Source organism: Miniopterus schreibersii (genome assembly GCF_964146895.1).
Source record: "Miniopterus schreibersii genome assembly, chromosome: 10".
Lineage (NCBI taxonomy): Eukaryota > Metazoa > Chordata > Mammalia > Chiroptera > Miniopteridae > Miniopterus > Miniopterus schreibersii.
In genome coordinates, this window is record NC_138110.1 from 43,374,604 (window position 1) to 43,387,663 (window position 13,060).

At 45.7% G+C, this 13,060-nt stretch overlaps 1 protein-coding gene across 8 annotated transcripts; it reads right to left on the reverse strand.

Annotated features, from left to right (window-relative positions):
* Positions 1–1,413: 1,413 nt before the first annotated feature.
* ZBTB14 (zinc finger and BTB domain containing 14) lies at positions 1,414–8,763 on the reverse strand. Of its 8 annotated transcripts, none has more exons than XM_081149023.1 (5): positions 8,337–8,388; positions 6,726–6,762; positions 6,539–6,640; positions 5,956–6,037; positions 1,414–4,858 (listed from the first exon to the last, which is right to left on the reverse strand). In XM_081149023.1, exons 4-5 carry the CDS (start codon positions 5,956–5,958, stop codon positions 3,512–3,514), a joined length of 1,350 nt encoding a protein of 449 aa, XP_081005149.1. In that variant the 5' UTR covers positions 5,959–6,037; positions 6,539–6,640; positions 6,726–6,762; positions 8,337–8,388; the 3' UTR covers positions 1,414–3,511. The 8 variants fall into 8 exon arrangements, with proteins under 8 accessions (XP_081005149.1, XP_081005146.1, XP_081005148.1 ...); XM_081149020.1 differs by lacking the exon at positions 8,337–8,388 and adding an exon at positions 7,473–7,906; XM_081149022.1 differs by lacking the exons at positions 6,539–6,640; positions 8,337–8,388 and adding an exon at positions 7,473–7,918.
* Between the last annotated feature and the right edge of the window lie 4,297 nt (positions 8,764–13,060).

Below are 13,060 nucleotides of genomic sequence, written 5' to 3' on the forward strand. Positions count from 1 at the left end.
TGAAATGCCACAATCCAGCTACATTACATTCAGGGACCTTAAGATAAAATAAGTATGGTGATCTTTAAGGAATCACGAATAACAGGTGATGGGCAAATGCCACCCTCATTTTAAAAAATAATGCTTAAAACAAGACTGGGAAAGGGAATATACTCTTGCTAGTTGGATCCAAATCCCTTTTGCCTTTCTGTCTCTGGGATCCAGCCTCAATACATGCTGAATAAACAAAACTGCAGGCTATCTTCACATATCTGAAGTGTTATCAAGTAGATGCAGGATTACGTTTGTTTTGAATAGTTCTAAGGGGGGAAAGTTCCCAGTTACAAGGGGGTATGCAAAAATGGAGACAGAACTCAAGGAATAGGGAGCAGTTAGAGCCCTCAAGATGGGAGTGTGGAACAGCAGGGAGGTAAGCTCCCCGCTCCCCATCACTGAAAGTGCTCACTGATTTCAGCTGTGTTAGAAGGAAGCATCATAATAAATTTAGACCCTCATCTCTCACTGTGATCGTTGTCAGGGCTACCTTGCCTCCGATCTGATGCTTTACTTCTCTCATATATTTGTGGGGTGTGGGAAGGTGGTGGGCTTAGGTAATGGAGAAAGGGAGGTAGATATTACAGGTAAGTGGCAGAGAAAAGGGACAGCTCTCCAGTCTTTCCTGGAAGCCTCACCTCCTTAACTCGCACGACTCAGAACTCAAGGCTATAACCCTTCCCCTAATTCTGTTGCACGTACACACTTTTACAGCTGCTCTAGGGACTGATCACCACTAACAGCGTTACTCAGGAAAATGTGTTCCAGGTCCCAATACCTGAGCTACAGATAACCTAACACAACATAATCCATTAAATCAAAACTACATAAATTTGCATCATTCTCCTTCACCTCAATCTTTTTCTCTCTCTCAACAAAATAGGAGGAATTTATTAGTATGAGGCTCACTTGATGGTGACCTCTGTAACTTGTAACAATTTTAAATTTGTGATCAAGTTAATCAGCAGGTAAATGACCTAAAGTTTAGACTTCCTAAAATCATCTTCCCCAATCATTGCCAATACAATACAAGTTGGCATGAAAGGTAAAATCAAGTTTGTAGATATTTTTTGTTCAAACAGAAAAAAGTAGGAAACTTTTAAATAATGCAAAAGATAGTAACATTGACATTTAGAATTTCCTTCCCCTCACATGACAGATTCAGTGTAAGGACACTTCAAAATTAACCCCCTGTGATTGGATTTACCCTTGAACTGTCTAACATGATAGGTGTCACCATCCAGGGGACTATTAAAGCCAGCTGAGTGAGGAGAGAGGTAGTCTCAATGACCAGCAGACAGGGAAGCTGCTATGTCATGACTTTGCTGCCACCAAGAAGACAAGCACCCTAACACACATATGAACCCAGTACCAGTGGTAGAAACTGCAACACAAATATATTTCACATGCAAAATAGGACAAATGATAAATATTTACATAATACAAATAAAGGGCTGAAAAATCAAGCTTTCTTTTTGGGGGTACCACTGTGATTATGTGGTTTCAATGAGGGTTAAAACCACATAACTTGCACCTCTGAAAAACCATGATGAAAGATAGTATAGAAAATGCACTTTGGTAGAAAACTGGATGTGTGAAAGCTTGCTGTGAAAAAATGAAAACAGGAATGATATAAGTATATTTTCTTATATATACTAAAATGAAGACCCAAAAATGGTTTGTCAAAGTATCAACCAAATGTTAAATTATTTTTCTTTTGCTTTGGTTAAAACAGCCTAGGAACTTCAATCAGTTTCCCTTCTACTAATAGCATAGAAACAGTGACAGGACTACTTTAGAATGGAAAAACAACTTTTAAGAAAAGAAATTAAATTAATTTTAAACTAAATTAAACATTTCACCAATAAATAAGTTTCTTAAAAGGTAGCATCTTCATCCTACAATCTTGGGCATAACATATACACCATTTAAAAAATAAAACTTCTCCCACAGTGTAAATTACAGGTGTTAATGCAACAAGCTATGAAATGCAATTATTTTTAATGTCTCTTAAAAAAAAAAAAAAACCTAGCAAAAATAAATTTTAAGTCAACATCTTTCTAAAACTGTACATTCTAAAATAACTGACTAATGCTTTATTATAGAACATAATTCAAACTGTAGTTGGTATTTCAATATATTCCCAAATAAATGGTTTAAAAAATTTTCATACACCAAAATTGGAACAGCATTTATAATTGTTACAGCTATGAAAAGGCAATCAACTCTACTTAAAACTGTAGCCAGTGATGAAATATACTTCAAAAACATAAACATTTGGTCTGACACTCTTTAATATTGGTTAACAACAGACTGATGTTTCTTGCTGATGGAAGTTATTTTAATCCAATGTGCAAAAAAAAAGGTGCAGCTGTCTACTTTTCCTTGAAATACGTAAGACCAACACTTCTATACTATTTACACACTTAAAATATTTTAAATGTATTAATTTAAGTAACGGTATTGCATCTCCTTTATGGATAAATCATGTGCTACAGAGAGCCCAAAAGCTTGTTAGCATTCTGTTACACAAATGTATCTGAAGAGGCATACCTGTTCTTGTCCTAATTTCAAAATCAATTAAGAATTACTTTGATCTAGGAAATCTTGGAATTATTGCAAATGTGAAAACCTTCTTTTTGAGAACCAGGTTCCTATTCGCCCTTTTCTAATCCTCTCACCCCTGGTCCACTCCACAGACCCCATCTATTTCAGAGTGGCAATGCCCCAAATAAGAGGAATGAAGGAACTTGGCCACCAGATCACCAATATCCCTGTGGATCTGCTCAGCCTTCAGGACTTGTTACCACATCTTTGGGGTAGGTATGGGCAATCAAAATGGATGAAGAAATACTTCAGCAAAGCAACCATTATTTGCCCACAAAAACTGTGAAAAAACAGTGATAGAAAATTAACAAATCAAATACAAATCTAAGACCATTCTACATTTCTAGGCCTTGTTTTCATATATGCGCAGTGTTCTTGGTCAACCACCAGTATTTTCTGCGTCCACATGAAGTACTTTTATTAAGTTATTAAAAATGCTGTTTTGACTATAAGTCACATATAATTGTGATTAGGAAATCAATTTACTCAATTATCACTCTGTGCAGTGCATTCACCAGCGCAGCAAGTGCAAAGAGGAATTAAAAATGGAATAGAAGTCTCTCACTTCTGAACTGGACACAGGAGTCCACAAATTAAAACCATAAAAAAAGAGAACTGGCAGGGCTCACTGGCAACATTAATACTAGACACCAGACAGGACAGTGAAACTGTTTGGTCAGAACCAAGGAACGTTATTTCCTTGAAAAGTTTTAAAAATACCTAACCAGGCACTGCCTTAGGTCCAGTGAGTACAATGCTCCGTAAGTTTTCACACACAAAAAATTAAAAATACAGTGACTGTGTTCATTTATTATGAACAACGCAATCTCAGTCTCCGCGGCTCAGGCAAAGTGTTCGTGTCCCATCACCTCTAGCTACAGGCTATTGTTTCCAACTGCTGCTCCGCTTCGGCGGCCATCGCTGCTGCCTGCAACTGTTCTGTCTCGCTCTGGATGGCACTGGGGGTAACCTGCTTCCTTTCACTGTGCATATTGTTCTCGTGCCTTTTCAGATCAGATGCCTTGGCAAACGCCTTGGTGCATGAGCCACACACAAAAGGCTTTTCCCCTCTATGTCTTCGTTCATGATCTTTGAGGTGGGACTTGTGTTTGAAGGCTTTGTCACACATATGGCATGCAAACGGTCTTTCATTACTGTGAACTCTCTCATGCTTCTTTAGGTCTGGGGCGCGAATAAATGATTTTCCACACACCTCACAACTGTAGGGCTTATATCCAGTGTGGATTTTTAGGTGTTCTTTCAGGTGGGCTTGTGTGGTAAAACCTTTTGTACACATTTCGCAAACAAATGGCCTGTCTGCTGTGTGGAGTTTTTCATGCTTCCTTAATCTGCCTTCATCAGAAAATGTCTTGCCACATGCCTGACAGGCGATCTGCTCCCGATGGTGGCCATAAAGCAAATACTCAAACTTCATGTCACTGGCAGCGGTTGTCCAGCCTGGTGTCTGTTCGTCTTTCACTTCACTCATTCCATCATTAAATGTTAAGGCTTGAGGGGTCTGGGACCCCAAATCTTTCGATTCTGGGGTCTCCATGGATTCTACTTCCTGGCCGTAGCAATTTACTTTTCGAACTTCCTCACTCCCCAGCTCTTTCAGGATCGCTTCCTGAACCCTGAGCGTAGTTGTAGGCGACTTCCCATCCTCCTGACTCGGCGGGGTGCCTTCAACGGTGTCATCAGATGGACTGTCATCTTGATCTCCAATTTCTTCCACATCATCGTCCTGAGTGTCAGCAGCATCTCCAATGGGACGATTTATTTTGAGGCAATATTTAGTTTTTGACTGGCCATTATTTTCATCAGGACTAGATACATCACGCTTCTGAGAACAGAGTTTATCCAAAAATCGGATACCAAGAATCTGACCCGATGACATCATTAAGTTAACATCTTCTTTTTTCACGGAAATCTTTGCTGTGTACATGTAGTTCAGGACCTCTTCAAATATATCAGAACGAAGAAAATCTATTTCTATTACTGAAGAGCTATCAACCTCAAGCTTCTTAAAAAGCTTTTTAAAGTAGGTGCTGCAGGCGGCAAGAACACATCTGTGTGCTCTGAATTTCACATCTTCAACCACAATAGCAATATCACAAAATTCCCCTTCCAGGCGTTGTTCGTTTAGTGTTTTCAGAAACAGAGTTTTATGATCATCATCATTATATTTAATGGTTTCAGACATACTGATGAAAAACTCCTACAAAAAAGTTTTAAAAAGAAAGTTTGATAATTATGAAAAACACTTTTCCATATAGAAAACACAAGTAGATTTTCATTTTCAAATCCATTTTTAGTCATTAAGAGTGGTTCAAAAATATAAGTAGAAAAGACATCCCGACTTAGGGATTTCCATATTGTTATTTCTATATATCTTCAGTTTACTAAGTATTTGCCTACTTAAAATGATAGCCAACTTTTACAAGCACATAATACATACCAGGTATTGCTCTATGTGCTTTACATGTCTTCACAAATGTAATGATCAACTAAACCTATGAACTAGGTATTACTACTTCCATTTCACAGATGAGGTTGGGAACCTGCCCAATATTCTAGTTACTTAGTGAAGAGCTGGCACTCAAATGCAGGCACTCCAGCTCCAAAACCAGCACTTCCTGACAAGTAGAGGTAATGACAAGTAATTCCGTTTTGAGGTTTAAGAAATAGTTCTGAGGCAAGCATCCACTAGTCCTGCCTGTTCCATCTACTCTAATTTCATATAGAGAAAGATTCAGTAACATAACAGAGCTCAGTGCTCTACTTCCTAGACAGAAGAAGTCACTGTTGCAGAACTAGAAAGAGATATCATTGCCAAAATATTCCACTTGGTGTTGTCTTCTAGCTTTTCCACACCAGTTTGGGGCCACTTCTGAATGACGGTTAAAATTTAATATGACCCTCAAAGAATCAGATGACATTTGGGAAGATAGGAGATGTGCAGTTTCATTCCCTCTAGATGCCAATCTATCTGCCATCCAGACAAAAATGTCATCAAGATTGGATGTACTTGACAAGTGCTGCAAGAATTTTACAAGCAAAAGGAATTTAAAACTGGCACAAAAGACATCTGTCACAATGTTAGAGAAACTGATCTTTTTAAAATAATGTATTCTATGTTTTCTTCTCAAAAACATTGTTTGCCTTTCATTCAACAAGTATAAATGAGGAAAACACACATTTCCCCCAGAGAAACAGAAGTACTAATACATAATTGATATGTGTGTATACATACTTATTTTTTAAAGCAAATACCAAACCATATTTTCAAGATTTAATATCCAAAGTTATAGTTACCATGAACAACTCAGGCTATTGTCTTAATGCTTGAAACACCAAATTCTTCAGATCAGAATAACTGATCGGGGGCACGCCAATCCTATAGGAGAAAAGGACACACGAGAGTAAGGCAGGATCTTCCTCTATCCCAAATTCTAAACAAGAATGTTTTTAAAAAAATAAGCTTTCCTTTCTTATCCTGCCACTTGCACATGTACCCATTTTCAGGTTGGGAACAGAGAGGAGGGTGGCCGGCAGCATCAGTTCCAGCTCTGAGCAGACATGAAGGAGAACAGGTAAGGGCTGCAGCACTTGGAGGGTTGAGGGGCGGGGTGCAGGAAATCAGAGGATGCCCTGGAGAGCCACTAAAGAATTTCTCCTCACAAAGCCCATGGGTAGACGTTGATAGCTACACAGATATCAGAAAAAGCCAGAAAGTGCCCCCTACCCCCACCATTTCCTGCTAGGTGTGTGGCCCTCCACATTTTTCTCTAGGCTCGTATAGAGTGAGTGAGTGAGTGAGTGAGTGTGTGTGTGTGTATATATATATATATATATATATACTCATTTATAAATACAGAGAAAGTTATAGTTCACATACCCAAAAGCTAACATTGGAGGAGAGGGAACAGTAGCTGGTTATTTCTTTCCACACTTCTGTGCAATGTAGTACACATCATTTAAGCTACACTGGTCTTTAAACCTGCATTTGAGAAATCCAGGTGTTTTCACCTGTATCCCTACTGAGAAACTCAAAGAATTCTAGCTTTTTGAGTTTTAACTCTTACCAGAGGAGCTCCATCCTGCAGACCAATATCCTGAAAACTAAAAAAAAAAGTTTCTTCTACTGAACAGCGATCACACAAATATAAACTTTAGTATGGTAGGACCAAGGGACTGGGCTGCAATAGTCTTACTCCAAAACTGGGGGCAAAACATGACACAAGAGACCCAAATCCAAAACTATCAAAAAGTCCCCTCTCCAGAAAAGCAAAAGCAGCAATCAGCTGCCTGAAGCAGCACGGGGGGAGGGTTCTTATCTGCAAAGTGTGAGGGTTAGGCAAAATTAGTTCTAGGTATGCTTCCAACTTTGTTGCCTAAATGGAACCTGGTCTTTAGTCACCGCCGAAAGAAAGCAGCCGGGCCAAACTTCCTACCGGGTCACTTCCTACTGCTGCCAGTAACTGTATCCATGGCTCGTGGGATAAAAGTGCACGGACTAGGTAGGGAGAGGAGTGGCCGTATACATCCGTGTGCTGATTTTTATTCCCCTTTTTAGCTAGGGTGTTATTTGGCCTCCAGTCTCTTTTGAGGTCTGAGGCCCACTTTTCTCTACGGAGATGTTTCAATTGCTAAGTTCAGGTGAGTCAAACTGGAAGATACCCATTGCCAGTATGCGTGTGGGGGGTGAAAGGCCGAAGCCCAGCTACACCTCCATTACAAAGCTTCCCCTTTACTACGGTTCTCCACGCCGCAGGCGCGCGGAGGCGCCCTCGCAGAACGCGGAGCGGGGGCTCCGGCAAAGCCAAACTTACATAAGCAGCGGCGGCCGCCTCCCCTACCCCTGAACAGCCGCGACAATGGCGGCGGCACGACTTTCCTGCCCAAAGCTTGCAACTTCGGGATGGGGAGAAAGAGAACGAAGCGCAAGAGCCACCCAGGTGCCTTCAGAGCTTCTCCAAGCCAGGCTCTCATTTCCTTCTGCCCGGGAGGTGGGGGAGTGGATAAGGCCGTTTGCACTTCTTCCCAAACAAAAGCTCCGGCCTCGGAGCCGAGAGGTGAAGGGGCCACTTTCCCTTTCATAATCAGGCTTCCCGCGCAGGCTGCGGCCTCGGCTCTGAGCGCGAGGAAGAGCCCACGGCGATCCCGGCGGCGGCGAGCGGGAGCGGGAGCGGGCGTGTGGCCGGTCTCCGCAGCCCCGCGCCGCGCCGCGCCGCGCCCCGTACCGCCCGCGAGCCCGGAGCTCGCGCCCCGCGCACTCCCCGGCCGGCTCGCGCCGGGCCCTCCCCCGCCCTCCCGCGGCCGGGGGCGGGGGCGGCGCGCGGCCGGCTTCCCGAGCAAGGCGGGCGCACCCGGGAGTGCGAGCGCCGGGGTCCCGACCCCCTCCTCCGCAGGCAGCTGGGGGCGGCGCGGCGGGGTCCCTGGCTCAGAGGGGCGGCGCCCCGCGGGCCGCGCTGGGCGCCGGGCTCGGGACCGTCCCCACCCTCGCCGCGGAGCACTGCGGCGGTGCGAGCGAGAGCAGCCATGAACTCCGCCGCCGAGGCTCGGCGAGCGCGCGCGCGCGGGGCCGCTGTGGCCGCCGCGGCCGCCGCCCGGCTGCAGTCCCAGATAGCTCGCCGGCCTGCGCAGCCCCCAGAACGCCCGGTCCAGCCCCGGCCCACGCCCGTCCCCGCTCGCACCGCGCCGCCGCCGGCCGCCCGCACATCCTGGAGCTGGCTGGTGCCCCAGAGCGCGACGAGAACGCGCTTCTTCCGGGCCGCCCAGCCGCGCCAGCCACCGGCCGCCCCCGTGCCCGCCTCGGGAATGGTCCGGGCCCCTTCCGCACCCCCGGCCCGCGCTTACCTGCAGCCTGGCACAGCCACAGACACTCGCCGTGGGCTCCCCCCTCTCGCTGCACGCAGGCCGGGGACGGGATGGACGCGGGGCGCGGGGGCACGGTGGGTGGCAGTGTGTTTTGGATTTTTTTTTTTTTTTGGAGTTTGGGGAGAGGGCGGGTGGGGGGGAAATCGTGCACGTCCCTGATGGTAGCAGCCCTCCTGCACGAGCACAGAATGTCTAGCCGGCCTTGAAAACCCCCACCGGCACCCCCCCTTCCCGTGCATGCGCGGTGCGGGCTGGGGGGAAGGCGCGCCGCCGGCTTGCGCAGGCACGGAACCAGACCGGGCCTCTAAATTGGCTAACAGGGAAAGGGTTAATCCGGGACCTTGCGACGCTTTCGTTGGAGTCTACGGGGCCGCCCCCTGAGGGCCCTGGCCTGCGCACGCGCGCGCACGCGCGCGGCTTGGGGCGCGCGGAGCCCGCGCGCGGGAGAAGGGGAGGGCGGGGCGGGGGCGGGGCTTCGGGAGCTGAGAAGCGTATTCACGAGCGCGGCTGCCGCGCGCCCGCTCGGCCTGGAGCTCCCGCCTTCCGCTCCCGGCGCCGGCACAACGCCGGGAACGCGAGAACCCGGCGCTCCCGTGCGTGTGCATGTGCGTGGGGCAGTACCGCCCTCGGGCGCGCGCTGGCCGGGCGCTGCGGCTGCGGGCTTCGCCGTCGGCTAGGTGGCGAACGCCCGAGGCCACCCTAGCCCTCCGCGTCGTACACCCGCCGTGACCGAGGCGCGCGCGGGCGCGCGGGCGTTGGGTTTGGCTGGTGTCCCCACCGCATTACGTATATCGGGGAAATGGCAGGCCGGCGCTCCGTAAACGTTTGCAGAACAAATGAAACGACTGACACCTTTCATATATATTGTAACGGTCTATCCCAGTCACCCAGGAGAAAGGATCACCCCCGAAAGCTCCGTATCCAGCCAAGCCCGCGCCCACGCTCCAGCAGCTACCCGGGCGCTCAAGGGAAAATGCATGGGGCTGGAGGCCCTGTAGCTTCTCCAGCAGTCGTGAGCCTGGATTGGATTTCACTGCAGCTCCCTCGGAGAGCTCCAGTAACGACACGGTTCTTCCATCCCTGTTCAGCAAAAGTAACCGCTCCATTGCTGTTGAAACCATGTGTCGTTCCCTCTGGCGCGGTGGCTGGGCCTGCGCCCCGAGCTGAAACCTCGGAAGTCCTCCAGCGCCCGCGTTTTCGGCTCTTAAATGCAGGAAGCTAGGGAGCACGCCGCGTTTCCTTCGGGTGGCTTATGCTGCGTTATCACGCCCTAGCAGCGTTTCAGAAAAACACGCGTAATTTGACATCGAAAAATTAGAGCAGGGCCTTCCTTCCCCCTGGGCTTGTGTGAAGATTATAAAATAATGCTTGTAACAGAAACCTTGTAAGCATTTAAGAAATGATACTATGATTGGCTGTGTTAAATTCTAAAGAACTTCTATACAGCCTGGGCCGATTTTGTAATATTAATTGACATTAAGTTTCAATGTTTCACAAGGTGTTCTTATGCACATCTTTTTTTGATGTTCACAAAAACACAGAGGTTAGTTAGTAGGTGCATTGAACGATAGAATAGACCAGTTCTAGAGTCAGACATATCCACTTCAAATATTGGGTACATTGTTTAACTTCTCTAAACCTCAGCTTCTTTTTTTTTTTTTTTTAAATCCACACCCTAGGATATTTTTTCCATTACTTGTGCGAGAGACACATCGGTTGGTTGCCTCCTGTCCCAACCAGGGCGGGGATGGCAGATACCGCCTCTGGTCTTTGCAGGGAGGCTCTGCATCACTGAGCCAAACCAGCTAGGGCAAACCTCAGCTGCTGCTTCTCTGAAATGAAGATAAGGAAAGCACCTAGTAAGGCAGTTGTGAGGATTAAATAAAATAATGTCCATTTAAGTGCTTAGCTCAAATATTAGCTCGGTGGTGTTAAATGACCTGCCCATTCGCCATAGATGGTGGATTTAAGTGGCACAGGACCAGAACGGACAAAATTTATGTTCCTAGTTGATACCTTTGTGGTCGTGTTCCCTCTGACACCAGGGCTGGGCCTGTTTATTCAATCCTGCCTATGTTTTGTGTTCATGTGGCAGGGATTATAATAGTACTATATCATAGGGTTATGTTATCAAGCAATAAAACTGTCACTGCATTTAGCAGTGCAGAGACATGACTAGCACTTAGTTATGGTTCATCATCTGCTGCTGCTCCCCCTTCTCCCATACCACATAATTGCATAGGTTTATATACTCTTTCTGCATATCTTTATTATCTATTATATAAACACACCCTTATTGCATATAGCTAGGTAAAGTCTTTCCAGGATTTGACTAATCTGATGAAATTAAAACAGTTCAGAAGATTTCTCAAGCACTAGAATGCATTTCTCAAGTGACAGATTCCTGACATCTTAGTTTTGCATCTATTAACCCCATTCTTGTGTGTTTTATGTTCATGTCACCTAGGCTCTTACTGTGTTTTGCTTCAGGGTGATCTTGGGGATGAGTCTAAATTAAAGGGGCAACTCCAAGGGAAGGAGGAGGGAGTGGTGAGAAACCACAAAGAAGGGGCTTGACCCATACCTGGCACCTTGCCTGGTTACCAGCCTTAACCCAGCACTGTACAGCACCCTTTAGGCCATAAACAAATATTGCCTGACAGAGAAGTGACAACCTACAAGTTAATACCACAGGGAGTTTTAAGGGCATACTTTTTAAAAATTTTTTAATTAACCCTATGGGGTAGGTACTATTAAATAGTACCTACCCCATAGGGTTAATTAACTCAATACATAGTTATGAGCATTCATTTTGTGCCAGGCATATGGGCACTGTGGATATAGCAGTGAACAAAACATACAAATATTCCCACCTGGGAGGCAGACAAGAAGCAAATAAACCATTTAAATATATATCATATCAACAAGTGATAAGTACAATGGAGAAAAATACAGCAGGGAAGGAAATAGGAAGGCTGGAAATATGGGTGGGCAATTTGAAATACAGTCATTTGAGAAGGTAGCATTTCGGCAAAGACCTGAAGGAGGTAAGGGGCCAGTCAGGTGAAGATCGTGATGAGAGAAGCCCTCGGGGCAGAAAGGAACAGCAACCACAAGAGTCCTGCAACAGAAGCATCCCTTTGTGTTGAGAAACAGCAAAGACAAGTAGAGGAAAGGAGTACGGAGAAGACACCTCCCCACTGCCACTCTGCATCAGTCTAGATGGGGCAGATGGCAGTGTAGCAGTTTTTATTTTTGTTTTCTACTGAGATACTATGTTTAGGTTTTTTGACAATGAAATGCCCAACACACTCTAAATGATTTTTATATATTTCTGGACAAATTCTAGTATGGTTTAAGAGACTCCTGGAACTAAAACCTTCAAAGAATAAGGGGGAGTGACTGTGGCAGGGAGGCGGTGGGGATGGAACATGAGTTGTAGTCAAATGACGTGAGAGTCACAGCTAGGGGTTTTTGTAGAGAAAGGAGAGGGAAGGTTTCAAAGGGAAGAAAGACACTTGCTCCACTCCAGGAAGGAGTAAAAGTCACCCTGGAGAGGGTTACGGGGAGCAGTGTTCTCCTGTGAGGGCCAGGATTCCAGTAGACCCCGGAGAGCGTCCTTGTAAACTTTGTCTATACATAGTAATCACCTAGGGAGCATTTTCCCCCCAATATGTCTTTTATGTCATTATTGATTTCAGAGAGAGGAAGGGAGATGGAGAGAGATAGAAACATCAATGATGAGAGAATCATTGATCTGCTGCCTCCTGCATGCCCCCCACTGGGGATGAAGCCCACAGCCCAGGCATGTGCCTTGATTGGGAATCGAACCTCGATCTCCTGGGTCATAGGTCGATATTCAACCGTTGAGCCATGCTGGCTGGGCATCACCTGGGGAGCTTTAAAGATGCTGGCCCTGGAGTCCTACCATCAGAGATTCTGATTAATTGCTTTGGTGTGTGGCCCAAGTTATCAGCAGTTACAACAGCTCCCCAGGTGATTGTAAGGTAAAGCCATTGTTGAAAACCACTGCCTTATAGCAAGAAGGTGAGGGGACCTTTTAGGGACATTTGAGGTGTTGAGAGATACACATAAAATGATACCTTTAAGATATTAACACAATTCCTGATACATAGTTAGCTGTTGACTTCCTTTTTCAGACTTGAATGCTTAAATTCTGGCCTAAGAAGGTGACATTTGTTCTGCAGGATGGGATGGACATTAAATGGATCAGAATAGCTCAGTAGAATTCTTTATTCCAAGATGATATCTTTATAGAAACCCTCCATCTTTCCATGATCAGCCCTAAGTCGTGCCTAGAAATTAGCCATTCCTTATCTTCATTCATGCTTTTAAAATGAGACTATAGATGAAGGCAAAGTGAGCAAGTAGAAGATTTATTCTCTCATAATTAGTTTGAGAATCAAGCAGTTTTGTCTGCATAACTAGCCAGCAAATTGGACCTAAATTCCAGTAGTTTTTTTTTGGGGGGGGGGGAGATAAATATCTGTATTTGACGGAAAGCAAATTTCAAAATGTT